The sequence below is a fragment of the Onychostoma macrolepis genome, chromosome 04 (genome assembly GCF_012432095.1).
Source record: "Onychostoma macrolepis isolate SWU-2019 chromosome 04, ASM1243209v1, whole genome shotgun sequence".
Classification (NCBI taxonomy): Eukaryota; Metazoa; Chordata; class Actinopteri; order Cypriniformes; family Cyprinidae; genus Onychostoma; species Onychostoma macrolepis.
Genome location: NC_081158.1, coordinates 7,955,217 through 7,972,288, shown reverse-complemented (window position 1 = coordinate 7,972,288; position 17,072 = coordinate 7,955,217). Strand labels below are relative to the sequence as shown.

At 40.5% G+C, this 17,072-nt stretch overlaps 1 protein-coding gene across 1 annotated transcript; it reads left to right on the top strand.

Moving 5' to 3' along the window:
* Nucleotides 1–4,396, top strand: LOC131538766 (macrophage mannose receptor 1-like). The gene is made up of 4 exons (XM_058772873.1): nucleotides 1–563; nucleotides 656–1,012; nucleotides 2,048–2,395; nucleotides 2,544–4,396. Exons 1-4 carry the CDS (start codon nucleotides 527–529, stop codon nucleotides 2,903–2,905), a joined length of 1,104 nt encoding a protein of 367 aa, XP_058628856.1. The 5' UTR covers nucleotides 1–526; the 3' UTR covers nucleotides 2,906–4,396.
* The last annotated feature ends 12,676 nt before the right edge of the window (nucleotides 4,397–17,072 follow it).

Genomic DNA, 17,072 nt, shown 5'->3' with positions numbered 1-17,072 from the left:
TTTTATTTTTGATACATTTGTATTTTTAAATACATAAATCTTTTTATTTTATTAGAATTAATTTGTCTTTCATCAGATTTACCAAATGTTATAACTTCTATTTGTGCTGGTCAATTATGAACAATAGGTAAAATTGAACTGCTAGCAAAAACTTGGGTGCTGCAAATATTTCCTTTGACTTGCCCCTCCCCTTTGAGTGACTCCTACCCTTTGTGTGGCCCCTCCCCTGATCTCACTCCAAACTTTCGCTATAACTTGAGAGCCCTGGATATAATAATCACACAGTTTGAAGCTGCAGACATAAACATCAGACTCAGGACAGAAACACCTCTATTGTAAGAACAACTCTTTCATTCTTTAACTGAAATTAGACTTCTGACATGGTAATATTGTCTTTATCATTGTGTCCAGTGCATTTATGTTCCTGTTAAGATGGATTTTTAATCATCGCTGAAATCATTTTTTGCACCAAATGAATCTGTGAATATTTGAAATCTGAGTTTATCTGTGTTTTTCTTCCTCAGAAATGGACCAAACTCTATTTTTCATTCTTCTTCTTGTTGGTTAGTGTGTTTGTGGTTTTATTTCTGGTTTCTAGTTTCATTAGGATTGATTCTGTTATAAAAAGCACTAAATCGGACCGTCTCTTTCACAGCTCTCTGCTCTGTATCTGAATGTGTTCAGCGTCAGTATCACTTTATAAACGAGATGAAGACCTGGACTGAAGCTCAGAGATACTGCAGAGAGAATTACACAGATCTGGCCACCACTGACGACATGAACAACATGAACGAGCTGAACAAGAGTGTGAATGATGGAAGTGTTCAGTATGTCTGGATTGGGCTGCAGAAGACGGGTCGTGATGAATGGCACTGGTCTTCAGGTGAACCTGCGCTCTATCTGAACTGGGAACCTGGACAACCAGATGGCGGAGATGAGTGTGCTGTGATGGCAAATGGAGAATGGCATGATTTGACATGTAGTGACAACCGGCATTTCATCTGCAACAACAGTAAGTTCATTTGCACCATATACCAAATTTTAATAGAAGAATACTAAACAGTATACCTGTTTAATTTGATCTTTTGTTGTCCCTGTATCTGATAATTTGTCACAATGGAAACCTGCTATTAAACAGCCTAAAAATCTTACAGATCTAAATTGATCTTATATTATTAGTAATAAACAAATAGCCGTGACTAGACGTGATTCAGCTCGATATTTTCAGCCTTCAATATCTCAACAAACGCAGTTTGACATCAAGTTTCTGTGGTTCGAAATGTTTCTCTGTGTGCGACTGACGGTCTGTATTTGTGTGTTTAATTTAATGGTTTGAATGCACATGTTCTAGACGATCAGAATAAAGTTTTTAGACCGATCACGGTATAATTGTAAATATCTGTGAATATTCAATATATCATAATTACCAGCTGTAGAAGCAGCTCAAGTCTTCAATCTTTTCACAAGTGAGTTTAAAATATACCATTATTTCAGACTGTATCACCTTATTGTTTCCACGGCGACGCGTCGTGCTTGTCATGTGACACACCGCAGCCACAAAGCTGTGAATGAGTGACGTATCGCTTTTATTTATTTTTCCTAATTTTTATTCAAAATATTCACAAACGTGTTAATCATATTATGAAATATCTGATATTCCAGTCCTCAAATACATGTAAGCAGTTGTATTTGGTAGTTTAAACACTTTTATAATGACCATGTTAGTTATCTATAGCGGGTGATGGGCGCCACCATGTTAGTTCTCTCCTGAATCTGAGCTGAGGGATTTACAACACGCAAATTAATCCTCTCCTCATGAAATACATTAAAGTAAGTCTCTGGTGAACTGGGAGAAGAGCAGAGTAAACTTTATTACCTACACAATGTGTATATGATATCAATTCGCCTGCCCATTCAGCCCTGCCTGATAATGGTAAACAAACTTGGCTTGCTGTCTGCGAAGGAGGCTCGAACCCGAGGCTTGTCTCAAGCTCAGAGTAAGAAAAAACTGATTCATGAATCTTTTTCTGAATTGTTTTTCTTAAAGAGAACACAGAACTCGTCTTTGTCAATCAGATGATGAATTGGAGAGACGCTCAGAGTTACTGCAGACAGAATCACTCTGATCTGGTCAGTGTGAGGATCCAGAATGAGAATCAACAGGTTCAGCAGTTCATTAGTGATAGACAGTTATCTGGATCACAAGTCTGGATCGGTCTGTTCAGAGACTCATGGCAGTGGTCAGATCAGAGTGACTCCTCATTCAGATACTGGAGGTCTGGTGAACCTAATAATGCTGGAGGTCATGAAAACTGTGCAGTTGTCAACCAGAACGCTCAAAGACAATGGATTGACAGCTCTTGCACCAACCAGTTTCCTTTTGTGTGTCATGAAGGTGAGTAGATCCTCACAAACACTCACAATCCATCCATCACCTGCAAAGTTCATGTCTGACATGACAAATCCATGCACAGTGTTTGTTCTGCATGTTGTTTGTGATCAGTCTCTCTGTAGCTTCAGCTTGTGGTTTGTTTGGTTTCCAGATGAACTGATTCTGATCAGAGAGAATCTGACGTGGGCTGAAGCTCTGAGATACTGCAGACAGAATCATGTGGATCTGGTCTCGGTTCATTCAGAAGAGATTCAGCGTCGTGTGATGAACGTGGTTAAACGGGCGTCTACTGCGGCGGTGTGGTTGGGTTTACACAACTACTGCATCATGAACATGTGGCTCTGGCTGAGTGGAGAGATCGTGTGCTATCAGAACTGGGCTCCAGGGAACGGAACGACTCCGGAAAACTGCAAACTCGAGAAGAGAAAAGGAGCAGTTCAGTCTGGAGGAGATCAGCGCTGGATCAGCCTTCCTGAATCTCACAAACTCAACTTCATCTGCAGCAGAAATTAAGAGCTAATGTGTTTACTTACATTCACGCTTTTCATAGACTGCTTCCTTATTTTTCTGATTTACTTTTATGTTTGATTTGTTCTTTAGTAAGTTCTGAGTGAATCTGTTAGAAATCTGTTTTATTTCTGTATTATCATATATGTGTCTTTTTAGAAACTCCTTGTATATTCGGGGTGGTTATGACTCTGTATGTTTCGCACTAATCATCTCTTTTGAACACAAACATAATAACAGAAGCTCAAATAAACACATCTATAGCCAGGATTGTCTCCTGATTTCCCCTCAACATTCCTGTGAACTGTAAATTATATGTAAAATTTAAATGGGCCATGAAATGGCTTTTTTATTATTTTGTACTGTTCTGTGAGGTCCCCTTATAATGTTATCAAGATTTACACCCAAAATTTAGAAGCAATAAGCCATTTTCTGTCCTGTTTTTAACCCCCCTCACCAGAACGCTCTGTGTAATGTTGAGTCATCAGAGGGAAGATCCATTTGCAGCTTTAATAAAAGTAAACACAGTCGTACAGGCAGTGGTCAGTAACAGTAACAAGGATATCAGAGGAGAGACAAGAGCAGAGTAACAAGGCAGGCAAGAGGGTCAAAAGGCAGGCAGAGAACAATCCAAAACGAGAGAAACAGTCCAGAGTCAAAACACAATAATCCAACAGAGAAGGGTAAGAACGCTCAGAAATGTCAGCCAGGGCAATACAAGACTTCGTGATGAATGTGTGTGTGACTTAACTAGTCTCAAAGATGAGCATCAGGTGGACTAGTCATTAGAGTCCTGGTACGGGGATGATGGGAAATGGAGTTCGGTGAGAGAAGTCAATACTCAGGTGATGGTGACCTCTGGTGACGATCAGGGGGAACCACAGAGGCCGGATTTGTTACACTCTGTTTGAAGAGGTGTGGAGGATTGAAGACTCTGAAGTAAACACCCACTGCTATGATTGACTAACAGTTGTGTATGTTTGACAGCTTAAATTCCTCATAGATGGACGCTTCAGTAATTTAGGTTAAAACTGCATAAATAACTCAATATATATCAAACGATCAATAGTGTCCACTTTTAATAAAAACAGTACCCAGACTTATGTTGCAACATTATAGTAGCATTCCAATATGCAAATATTTTCATAACAACATGAGCCACTTTAAATGAAGAAAGTTATCAACATAACTGTGTGTATCCTTGTTTCGGTTTCTCCTTTTGAATGACAAAAATACACTATTGATAGCTGCTGATATAGACAGCTAATTCCTCTCACGCAGGCACATGTGTTAGTTTGCAGTCGGCTGTAGTCTGTCAGGGTTTTTTCTGGGTCAGAAATGGTCTTCGGTGGTGGGTCATCCACTCACACATACCAGTGTACCCAACTCATGTGATCTGCAAACCCAATACTGACAATCAATTTCAAATAAATGCAAAGAAACAGTTTGTGATTTTTGCTTATCCTTGTCATTTATGAAATAAAAAGCAATCACTGTCAGGACAGATAATAAAACAAAGTGCTTACAAGTATCGTTACGAAAGTAGCATTAAAAATTTAACTAAAAAAATTATTAAACTAATAGTCAATTTTTTTACAATATACAATTGATTAAAAAATAGCAGCTAGTTAACAAATCTTGCTTTGTTCTGGTTTCCCCTCACTCCAGGCTAAACTAAATTATTTTATAGGTAATTTACTACACATTGTCACATGTCAAATAACATGAAAATACTGTGGATTATTAAGGCTAAATCTTACTAAGGACTAAGCATATGAGTTTAGTGTTGAACAGATCAGTTGTTTTAGCCATTCATAAAAATGTATCGGTTCAAAGGAGTCGTTAGGTCATGTTATTACACAGCAATAATTCAGGGACAAAAGTTCTCTGAATGTGACACATGAAACAAGTGTGGCGGAGTGGGTAAGTTCCCGCCCCTGTATTTAGTATGACAGCCTATCAGAACCTGGTACTTGTGATATAAAGGCTGCGATTAGGCTATCTGGGCCTGGGATGCGTCATTGCTAGCTCCGCCCATTGGTGCATGTGGGTTTCCACCTAAAAGGTATGTTTCTAGCTGTTTAGCGCCACCTAGTGTCGGTTTTATTTTCATCTTAAATGTATCGACAAATTTCTGCCTTCAAAATTGTAAACATTAATTTCATAACATTTTATGCATTTGTAGGCTGAATGCAGTGTAAATGCGTTCATTAATGATGGCTCTGAAGGCTTTTGTTGACACTGATTGGATTTTTTACTAGTAACAGCTCTTCATTATTTTGACTGAATTTATCGATTGGAATTAAGAACGTGGCATTCCATATTCGTGATGCATGCACAAATTTTTCACAAGTTCACGCTTGCATATAATAAACTGAGTAAAGGTTATGCATATTTGACGTGCTGTCCGGGAAGAGGGGTCCGAGCTCAGCATTTAGCCCGGACCCAGAGCGTTCCCCCAAAAGATGCAATAAGCATGGGACAGCAGCCAGAGGGGTGCGTTGATAACCCCCCAAAATTTGCAGAGCTTAAGGTTGGTGGGGTGCTGGATGCCGCGCACTAACGGCACTGCTGTGGCCTTAGAGAAGAGAGTTTGGCTCCTGTGGAAGCAGGCACTGCTGCAGCATCTGAAAAGTAGAGATGAGAGGGAAATACAGAAATATAGGGGAGTGGGGTGAGGCAAGGGCTGTGGATAGGTCTGTGCCACTAGCGTAGGCATGCTCACGCTAACGTCTGCTATGGAAGGAAAAGGGGTTATTAGTAGCAGCAGGAGAAGACTGAAATGTCTTCTATGGGAGCTAGAGGCAACTGGAAAGGAAGAGGGGTTACAAGTAACAGGGGAAAAGACATGCAGAGGCAGCTTTACATTGTTACGTTATTAAATAATACATTATTATAACATTAATACAACCAAAAAAAATGTCCCTTGACATCAGTTTACAGGTTTGTTTCTGATGCTGTCAATGTTGTTTTTGGTTACATAAAAAAAATGCAGTTAGCTCAAAAAGCTGAGGGCACACGACAGGCGCTGTTTGGATGAGCATGATGCTTTTATGTTCAATGCATGGCGTGTGTGTTTCACTAGCTCCGTTCCCATGGACACCTTTTGTTTGACCTAATTCTGGATATTTCCAGCCTAAGATGTGTGATTAAACATGATTGTGTCTATGCTTTTTTCCAGAAATGCATGTTATTGTGCAAGGGGTAGTTGCATGGATTTTCAGTGGAGGGACAGAAAGCTCTGAGATTTCATTCTAAAGATCTTCATTTGTGTTCTGAAGATGAACGAAAGACTTGCAGGTTTGGAACGATATGAGGGTGAGTAATTGATGAAAGGATTTTAATTTTTGGGTGAACCAACCTTTTAACTTCTGTTACCTGGAGTGTTCAAGACATTGTTAATGCTGACCAATATGCCATAAGAAATGAACTGGGAGTAGTATGAATACTTTTTACAAACACTTGGTGACATCACAATTCAAGATTTATTTTAAGCATACTAAATATGCCTGTGGTGAAAAGTGTAACTGAAACTTGAGAATTTCTGATAGTTTTTGTTTGTTTGTTTTTCCAGACTACATCCAAAATAGTGTTTCCACATCTGAGATGAAGGCAGTCATAAGAACCAAGCAGAACGAGGAGAAGCTCTTCAAAAAATGTAACCTGCCTGAATAATGCGGGAAGAAATGTGCATGATTGTGTGATTTGTAAATAAACACTAAATACATTTAGTGTAACTCTCAGCCTGTTATTTTAAGTTTAAAGAAAAGTAAAATCATTTATTGTTGCATTGCTGTTTGAGACATTCACTGTTGTGTTGTACCTTAATTTATTATATTGCAGTTGTGTAAAATAAAACTTGTTATTCTGAATATTCTGATTGCATTTCAGTGTTACTGTACAGCATTTTATTAGTATTGCACTTTGAATCAGAATCAGAATCAGAATTAGCTTTATTCGCCAGGTGTGCGCAAACACACGAGGAATTTGTTGTGGTTTTAAGGTGCTCCTGATACATACATACATACATACATACATACATACATACATAAATACACATGTGACATGAGAACAGAAAAAAACATTTAAATAGTAAGACTTAACAATGGATAATAATCCTAATAATAATAAGTATGAATCTGGAACAGTAGATTTATGTACAGATTTGTGCATTATTTACTCTCTATACAGCTGTATAGATAAACATATGTATGTGTATTTACATAATACTTGAGAGGGAGGCAATAATTAAAGATGGAGAATGAATTACAGAATGAATTACAGAACACAGGTAATGATCCACGTGTTAGCTATTTAAGCTGGAGATGGCATGGGGAAAAAACTGTTTTATGCCTAGATGTTCTAGTGCACAGAGATCTGTAGCGTCTGGCTGAAGGGAGAAGTGCAAACAAGTTGTGTCCGGGGTGAGAGGGGTCTTTGATGATGTTACCTGCCCGTTTCTTCACTCTGGAGTTGTACAAGTCCTGAAGGCTGGGCAGGTGCACACCAATGATCTTTTCTGCTGTCCTAACAGTCCGCTGAAGTCTTCTTAAATCTGATTTGCTGGCTGACCCAAACCAGACAGTTATGGAGGAGCACAGAACCGACTCAATAACAGCTGAATAAAACTGTTTCAGCAGCTCCTGTGGCAGGTTGAACTTTTTCAGCTGACGAAGGAAGTACAACCTCTGCTGGGCCTTTTTCACGATGGAGTCAATGTGATTATCCCACTTCAGGTCCTGAGAGATGGTGGTGCCCAGGAACCTGAATGACTCCACTGCAGCCACAGTGCTGTTCATGATGGTGAGTGGGGGGAGAGGAGGGGGGTTTCTCCTGAAGTCCACTATCATCTCCACAGTTTTGAGCGTGTTCAGCTCCAGGTTGTTGTGACTGCAGTACTGAATTGTACTTCAGTTGTATTATTGCAATACTACTGTAGCTGTATTGCAGTAATACTGCAGTTCTATTGCAGTTGTTTGTTAGTAATACTACAGCTCTACTGCAGTTGTATTTCAATAGTACTTCAGATGTATTGCAGTAAAACGGCAATAATGCAGTTTTTTCGTGTCCAAAAAACTCAATTTTTCTACATGTAACAAAAACTGCAGTATTACTTTTTAAAAAACTGCAGTCATTTTTTGTAAGGGACGCACCTACTCAGCCTCAGCTATGATCTGAGATGTGTATCAGTGGTTTCGACCAGGTCGTATACACCCTGTATTGACGCACCACCAATTCAATGCTGTCCCTGTCAGTTTATCACAGTGTTATGATATAGTTCACCGCGTCTTTTAGGACTTGATCACCATCATACTCTGCTTATTGAGCACTGGTACGGCAGTTGCATCATAACACATGATTTCATTGAAATTAAACAATTTCAACTAATCTACAGGTGCATCTCAATAAATTAGAATGTTGTGGAAAAGTTCATTTATTTCAATAATTCAACTCAAATTGTGAAACTCGTGTATTAAATAAATTCAATGCACACAGACTGAAGTCTTTGGTTCTTTTAATTGTGATGATTTTGGCTCACATTTAACAAGTAGAATATGGTGACATGCCAATCAGCTAATCAACTCGAAACACCTGCAAAGGTTTCCTGAGCCTTCAAAATGGTCTCTCAGTTTGGTTCACTAGGCTACACAATCATGGGGAAGACTGCTGATCTTCTGTTGTCCAGAAGACAATCATTGACACCCTTCACAAGGAGGGTAAGCCACAAACATTCATTGCCAAAGAAGCCGGCTGTTCACTGAGTGCTGTATCCAAGCATGTTAACAGAAAGTTGAGTGGAAGGAAAAAGTGTGGAAGAAAAAGATGCACAACCAACAGAGAGAACCGCAGCCTTATGAGGATTGTCAAGCAAAATCCATTCAAGAATTTGGGTGAACTTCACAAGGAATGGACTGAGGCTGGGGTCAAGGCATCAAGAGCCACCACACACAGACGTGTCAAGGAATTTGGCTACAGTTGTCGTATTCCTCTTGTTAAGCCACTCCTGAACCACAGACAACGTCAGAGGTGTCTTACCTGGGCTAAGGAGAAGAAGAACTGGACTGTTGCCCAGTGGTCCAAAGTCCTCTTTTCAGATGAGAGCAAGTTTTGTATTTCATTTGGAAACCAAGGTCCTAGAGTCTGGAGGAAGGGTGGAGAAGCTCATAGCCCAAGTTGCTTGAAGTCCAATGTTAAGTTTCCACAGTCTGTGATGATTTGGGGTGCAATATCATCTGCTGGTGTTGGTCCATTGTGTTTTTTTGAAAACCAAAGTCACTGCACCCATTTACCAAGAAATTTTGGAGCACTTCATGTTTCCTTCTGCTGACCAGCTTTTTAAAGATGCTGATTTCATTTTCCAGCAGGATTTGGCACCTGCCCACACTGCCAAAAGCACCAAAAGTTGGTTAAATAACCATGGTGTTGGTGTGCTTGACTGGCCAGCAAACTCACCAGACCTGAACCCCATAGAGAATCTATGGGGTATTGTCAAGAGGAAAATGAGAAACAAGAGACCAAAAAATGAGCAGGTGAGCTGAAGGCTACTGTCAAAGAAACCTGGGCTTCCATACCACCTCAGCAGTGCCACAAACTGATCACCTTCATGCCACGCCGAATTGAGGCAGTAATTAAAGCAAAAGGAGCCCCTACCAAGTATTGAGTACATATACAGTAAATGAACATACTTTCCAGAAGGCCAACAATTCACTAAAAATGTTTTTTTTTTTTTTATTGGTCTTATGAAGTATTCTAATTTGTTGAGATATAGTGAATTGGTGGGTTTTTGTTAAATGTGAGCCAAAATCATCACAATTAAAAGAACCAAAGACTTAAACTACTTCAGTCTGTGTGCACTGAATTTATTTAATACATGAGTTTCACAATTTGAGTTGAATTTCCAAAATAAATGAACTTTTCCACGACATTCTAATTTATTGAGATGCACCTGTTTTATTTATTTTCACATTTATGTATTCATTTACGTATTTATTTCCACATTTATTTATTTCTACATTTCTTTGTCCGTAGGGTAATGAGGAGGGCGTGTTTTACCTCAGGAATAGCAATCGAGCCAGAGTAGTTGAGGGGTAAGTTTGAGGCCACAGTGACACCTTGTGGTGCCCAAACAAAGTACAAGAAGTGTAGCCTACATGACGCGCCTGTTGATAGTGTGGGATGAATGATTTAGATGGGCAATATGGCCAAAATATCGTTGGTTATTATTTCAGTTTTACGTGGGGGGTTGTTTCGGCTGGGAAGTGTGCAATCTGTGATCGCGTGCATTTGCTGAAGCTCGCGAAAGCGTGCAATCACTTCTTATGCGCGCTGTTTTTTTAGGTTTCACTTTCAACGCTGTAACAGTCACTGTCTGTCACAGTAATGTTCATACTGGCCACTAGGGGGACACATGTAGTTCTCCCTGTATTGAATAAAAACAGGAAGTAGTAGAGTAAGTGTTAGGTTCTGTGTGAAGCTGCCTCATGGTTACCTGAGACCTACTTCCTAATCCTGTTTGAGAAACCTTTGTGTTTCCTGCTCAAACGTAAGTTACTGATTGTATCCATTGGTTCGGTGAACTTAAATGGAGTTTGCTTAGCTTATTTGATGTTTTCTCTTGTAGAGGATTATTTATGCTGTAGCTCTTGCATTACTAAATTGCTGAAGTAACTCCTCAAGTGCATATGGATTGAAGTCTTCATGCTGACCAGTCATCCAAGTTTAGGACATCATCATCAGCCCTCCTAATTTTATTCGTCTACAGATAAGGCTGGTTTTCATTACTTTATGAACTGTTTATGGTCTCAACCTCCAGTGGACTGTGTTGACCATTTTGAATCCTCTCACAGACACACACCCATAGGAACTCATATGTGGGTCAGATTTATTGCATTGTCTGTATATGTTTGTATGAAGACTTACAGTATTTGGGGTTTGTATTTCACTAAGGGTATATATTGTTTGAAGAACATGCTGAAAGAAACGCCATTTTGTGTGTATGAGTTTATTTTTGGTAGAACATCAGACTATTGCTAATTACTGCAAATACGGTGACCCCCTTTTTTCTTATAGCTCAACCAGTGCAAAGTAACTGGGATGGTTATAGATTGGCGTAGCGTGGGGCCATTTTTTGCAAATTGAGTGTGAAAAGTCTGTGTTTTTTTTAATAATTGTATTTTGATTAATGTGTGTTGTGTTGTGGAAATGTCTATAGCATCACATGGTGCAGAGGATGAGTATGAACTCCCAACTGATTTCACTGCTGGTCCTTTTGTTACTCAAGAGAATCTCCACCATTAAAAGATCTTATAAACACTTTCAGTGAACTGTACCTCAACTCCGATAATGACAACGACTCTGATGCTCCATCCGATAGTCCTCTTCCTCCTCCTCCAGATGACCTAATTTCTGATTCCCTTCCTGCCGGGCAATTGAGTCATGACTTGACTGAGCGAATTACAACTTTAGAAGGTAATGTACAAACTTGCCTGCAACAGTTTAGTCAATGCTGTTCCCAAACGGAGTTTACCAAGCAGTGTAAGTTGCTAGAAGAAAAATTGAATTACAAAATAGAAAGAGAATGTGAACGAGTTAAGAAAAGCCTTGAGTTAAGCATTCAAGATTTGGGAAAGTCAATGGTCGACTGTCTGAAGAGGAGGGATGCACAAATTGATGCTAAGCTTGAAAGTCATGCCCCTGTCATGTCTACTCCAGTATATCCTGCAAGATCTCATCAAAACCCTATCTTACCAGACAGTGTGAATGATGTTGCATATCGTCCACCTGTAAAAGTTGAATTCCCCAGTTTGATTCTGATGACAACAATGATCCTGTCTTTTTGTAGAACGATGTGAAGAGTATTTTGCAATTAGACCACTCACTGATTCCAAAATACTAGCATCCCTTACTTCTGTTTTAAAGGGTACTGCTAAAGATTGGTGGTTGGCGGAAAGAAGACATGTGCTTACCTGGAAACAATTTAAGCAAGATTTTTGCATGCTTTCCTTACTGATGACTACGGTCAAGCAGCTAAGCGTCTTTTGGAAAGGAAACAAGGTTCCAGAGAATCCATTCGTGACTTTGCTTACCACTATCGAGCACTTTGTCTAAGGTGGAAAAAGGAGATGACAGAGAAAGAGATTGTTCAAGCCATTTTGAGAAATTGCAACCCCGACTTGCAAGTCTATTGAGAGGCACGGTAAAGGAGGTGAGTGAGCTGGTGAGAATTGGCACACAGATCGAGAGAGACTTTGAAGAAGCAAAGAAATATTGGAGCCAGGTCAATGCGGACACACAGAAGCGAAAATCCCCAAGTGAGCGAGAACCTTCTAAGCCAAATCCTTCATCGACACGCATTCTACAACCCATATCTAGTTTGTCCAATTTTAAAATTCTGACCCTGCCCCTACTGATCAGAGGAAGATACTTTCAAGCTATGGTTGATACAGGAAGCTCGTTAACTCTGATACAGGAAGCATGTTGGAGACAACTGAGACAAAGTGAACAGTTAAGTTCAAGTCGCGCCAAACTTTCCAGCAAGCGAATGGGAAAGTGTTACCTGCCATAGGAGTTTGGCACTGCAAAGGTAATCTGCAAAGAAGGACCTATGACTTAAACTTATTTGTCATGAAAGATGATGATCTCACTGTACCAATCGTATTAGGTATGGATTTCTTGGTAACAACTGGAATTAATTTGAATTTCTGCAACGCTCAGTATACTTTACCTGCTACTTCTGTCTATCAAGAAGAAACGTTTTATTCTTGCCTTCTCTTGCAACAGACACAATGTTGTCTCTCTTCATTGCTTTACCCATTCCAGAAGAGTCACCAGAAACACAGCAAGCTATTCATCATCTGATCACAAATGCTGACACGTCCCTCACATACCAGTCACAACTGCATCAATTACTCAGAGATTGGCCTACCGTCTGCACGAGTGAAATTGGACACACCAGTGTAGTCAAGCATCGTATCATCACCACAAATGAGGTACCTGTCCGTAAGAAAGCCTACCGTATATCTCAAGAGAAACAAGACTTCATTGATCAAGAGATCAGGACAATGCTGGATAAGCAAATTATCCGACCTTCATTTTCTTCTTGGGCCGCACCAGTGGTCCTAGTGCCAAAGAAGGGAGGTGGACAGAGATTTTGCATTGACTTCAGAGGTCTAAATGCAAAGACTTATCTGGACGGATATCCTATGCCACAGATACATGATATCCTCGAGGCTGTACATGGTGCTACAGTTTTCAGTACCCTCGATCTCAAGAGTGGGTATTGGCAAGTTGAGATGGAGTCCGAAAGCATCCATAAAACTGCTTTTGTGACACAGTCAGGGCTATATGAATTCCTTCGTCTACCTTTCGGCCTCAAAAACTCTGCAGCCTCATTTCAACGTCTCATGGAATTTGTGTTGAAGGATTTGAAAGGAAAAATTTGTTTTGTGTACATTGATGACATTGTGGTGTACTCTAAGACTGAGAAGGAGCACCTTAATCACCTGAAAGAAGTGTTGAAATATTTGAGCAAGGCAGGTCTGACCTTGAACCTTCAAAAATGCAATTTGATGCAAAAGTCTGTGAAGTTTCTTGGACACGTGATTTCAGACGAGGGAATAAAGACGGACCAAGACAAGGTTGACTCTGTTTCCAACTTTCCTGTACCGAAGTCGTTGAAGGAAGTACAACGATTTCTAGGTTTGGCGGGATGGTACCAGAGATTTATTCCTAAATTCTCAGAGAAGGCTGCAGCACTACACGCCCTAAAAAAGAAAGGGGCTACTTGGATGTGGACTGAGGAGTGCCAGAGTTCATTTGAGTTGATTAAGAGTGAGTTGATCAATGCGCCAATTCTAATTGCCCCTGACCTGAGTAAACCTTTCAAAGTTCAGACTGACGCAAGTGACATTGGTTTAGGAGCTGTCCTGACTCAGGATATTGAAGGAGTGGAACATGTTGTCGCCTATGCTTCACGTCTTTTACGAGGAGCTGAAAAATCATACTCCGTTTCGGAGAAGGAATGTTGTGCTGTGGTATGGGCAATAGAAAAATGGAGACCTTACCTGGAGGGACGACTATTTGAAGTGATTACTGATCATGTTGCACTTACCTGGGTATTCAACCATCCAAAACCCTCCTCGCGATTGATACGTTGGGGTATCCGTCTTCAAGAGTTTGAATTCACTGTCAAGTACCGAAAAGGACAATGTAATATTGTTCCAGACACACTGTCCCGTAGTTTCCCTGAATCTTCAGCACTCAACATCCTCACTTTGCTAAAACCAAAGGATTCCTCAACTGCCTTTGCAACCTTTCCTGTAGAATGGTCAGACATCGCCAAAGCACAACAAGAAGATGCAGAAATCCAAGGACTCATTGTTGAAGCTCAGTCAACTGCTGCTCCCAATCGTATTCACTATGTTATGAAGAATGGTTTTCTCTTCAGGAGTTTATCTCAAGGACAGAGAGAAAAACTTCAACTTGTCATCCCGACTACTCTGAGAACTGACTTCTTGAAATATGCTCACGACAACCCCTTAAGTGGACATCTTGGCAGGCTCAAGACATTGTTGAGGCTAGTGGATGTATGCTACTGGCCAACGATACGTTCTGACGTATGGAAGCATTGCAAGGAATGCCAGGTATGTCAGAAGTACAAACCAAGCGTAGCGAGTTAGCTGGCTATATGCAGTCGACACGGTAGTGGAACCTGGGCATATGCTAGGGATTGACCTAATGGGACCATTCCTAAAAGTCAGAAACAGAACGAACATCTCTTAGTAATTGTTGATTACTGCTCAAAATGGGTTGAGCTGTTTCCACTGCAGTGGCCAAAGCTCCACAAATTGCGCGTGTCCTGGTTGAAGAAATTTTCACCAGATGGGGAACCCCATGTACTTGGTGTCCGACCGAGGAACCCAATTCACTTCTCAGCTCATCACTCTAGTCTGCAAGCAGTGGAATGTCGTTCAAAAATTGCCACTACTGCTCACCCCAAACTAACCTCACTGAAAGAATTAATCGAACGCTCAAGACAATGATCGCTTCATCGTTCAAGACCATCATCGCCATTGGGACAAGTGGTTAGCAGAGTTCAGGTTTGCTATCAACACGGCGTGGCAGGAGAGTACTAGATTTACCCCAGCTGAAGTCATGCTTGGTCGTAAGTTAAAGGGTCCTCTGGAAAGAGCCATCCCAAAGTCGTCTGACCCAGATAGTCTAGCTTACCCTATCCTGGAAAAGTCAAAGAGCTTCTACAAACTGTGCAAAGGAATGTTGAGCGAGCCCAAAGTAAACAACGCCAATATTACAACGTCGTGAGCGACAAGTTCACTTCCAAGCTGGAGATTTGGTGTGGGTTCGACGCATCCTCTGTCACGTGCTGCTGAAGGTTTTATGGCTAAACTTGCAGCCAAATGGAAAGGTCCTGCTAAAGTGGTTAAATGTATGGGTCCTGTTAATTATGCTGTGTCTTTCATTGATCAACCAGAGAATGTAGATTCTTTCCATGTACAGAATTTAAAACCTTATTTTGGCACTGTAGAAAAAGTTCTAAAATGAGGGGACGGATATGTAACAGTCACTGTCTGTCACAGTAATGTTCATACTGGCCACTAGGGGGACACATGTAGTTCTCCCTGTATTGAATAAAAACAGGAAGTAGTAGAGTAAGTGTTAGGTTCTGTGTGAAGCTGCCTCATGGTTACCTGAGACCTACTTCCTAATCCTGTTTGAGAAACCTTTGTGTTTCCTGCTCAAACGTAAGTTACTGATTGTATCCATTGGTTCGGTGAACTTAAATGGAGTTTGCTTAGCTTATTTGATGTTTTCTCTTGTAGAGGATTATTTATGCTGTAGCTCTTGCATTACTAAATTGCTGAAGTAACTCCTCAAGTGCATATGGATTGAAGTCTTCATGCTGACCAGTCATCCAAGTTTAGGACATCATCATCAGCCCTCCTAATTTTATTCGTCTACAGATAAGGCTGGTTTTCGTTACTTTATGAACTGTTTATGGTCTCAACCTCCAGTGGACTGTGTTGACCATTTTGAATCCTCTCACAGACACACACCCATAGGAACTCATATGTGGGTCAGATTTATTGCATTGTCTGTATATGTTTGTATGAAGACTTACAGTATTTGGGGTTTGTATTTCACTAAGGGTATATATTGTTTGAAGAACATGCTGAAAGAAACGCCATTTTTGTGTGTATGAGTTTATTTTTTGGTAGAACATCAGACTATTGCTAATTACTGCAAATACGGTGACCCCCCCTTTTTTTCTTATAGCTCAACCAGTGCAAAGTAACTGGGATGGTTATAACGCATACAAAGCATGTTTCCAAGATTCGGAACAGGAGGCGGCATCAGTTACTGTAGAAGATTATTGCCTTGCGCCACTTCCCGTGTGGACAGTCATCGCATTAACTGATTATAATGGGTTCTCTTGGTGTAGACGCGGCTTTAGATATGGATTAAACAGTAAGATTTGTAATCTTTTTTTTTTTAAGAAGTGTCTTAAGCTCACCAAGCCTGCATTTATTTGAACCAAAGTACAGCAAAAACAGTACATTATATTTATTATAATATATAGGCCTACATATTGTTACTATTCAAAATAAATAAAGCACCCCCCCCCCCACTAAAATTAATAAATTTTACCCAATTTTTTGGGCAATTTTTCCCACACCCAAAAGGCAAGTCTTCTCTTTACTTTCGGTGCCCTGGAGACACACTTATCACCTTGGAAATCTCGCGGCTCCCCTTCCGGGGGGAGTCCGAGCTTCTGGCAGTTTTAAGTTCAGTAACTTTGTCGATTCACTTCGGACCAATCAACCCATGGCTGGAATGACGAAGCTTTCACTCCTAAAGGAATTCATCAGGAATCTATGCATTATACATGCACCAGGATGCTTTACTCAGCACCCACAAAACCCATGCAAGTAACCGCTTGTTAACTGTTTAGATGCGCTTCTAGAACGCTCTCTCTCTCTCTCACTCACTCACTCACTCACTCACTCTCTCTCTCACTTCCGGTGTGATTGCTGAGGGTGAGTGAACGGAGTGGTGTGAGTGCTGGTGGCTCTGGCTCTGTGTGAGTGTTTTTTTTTCTTTCCTTTTGGTTTTTCATTCTTGTGCTTTCTCTAGTGGTGGGTTCTTGCTGATGATT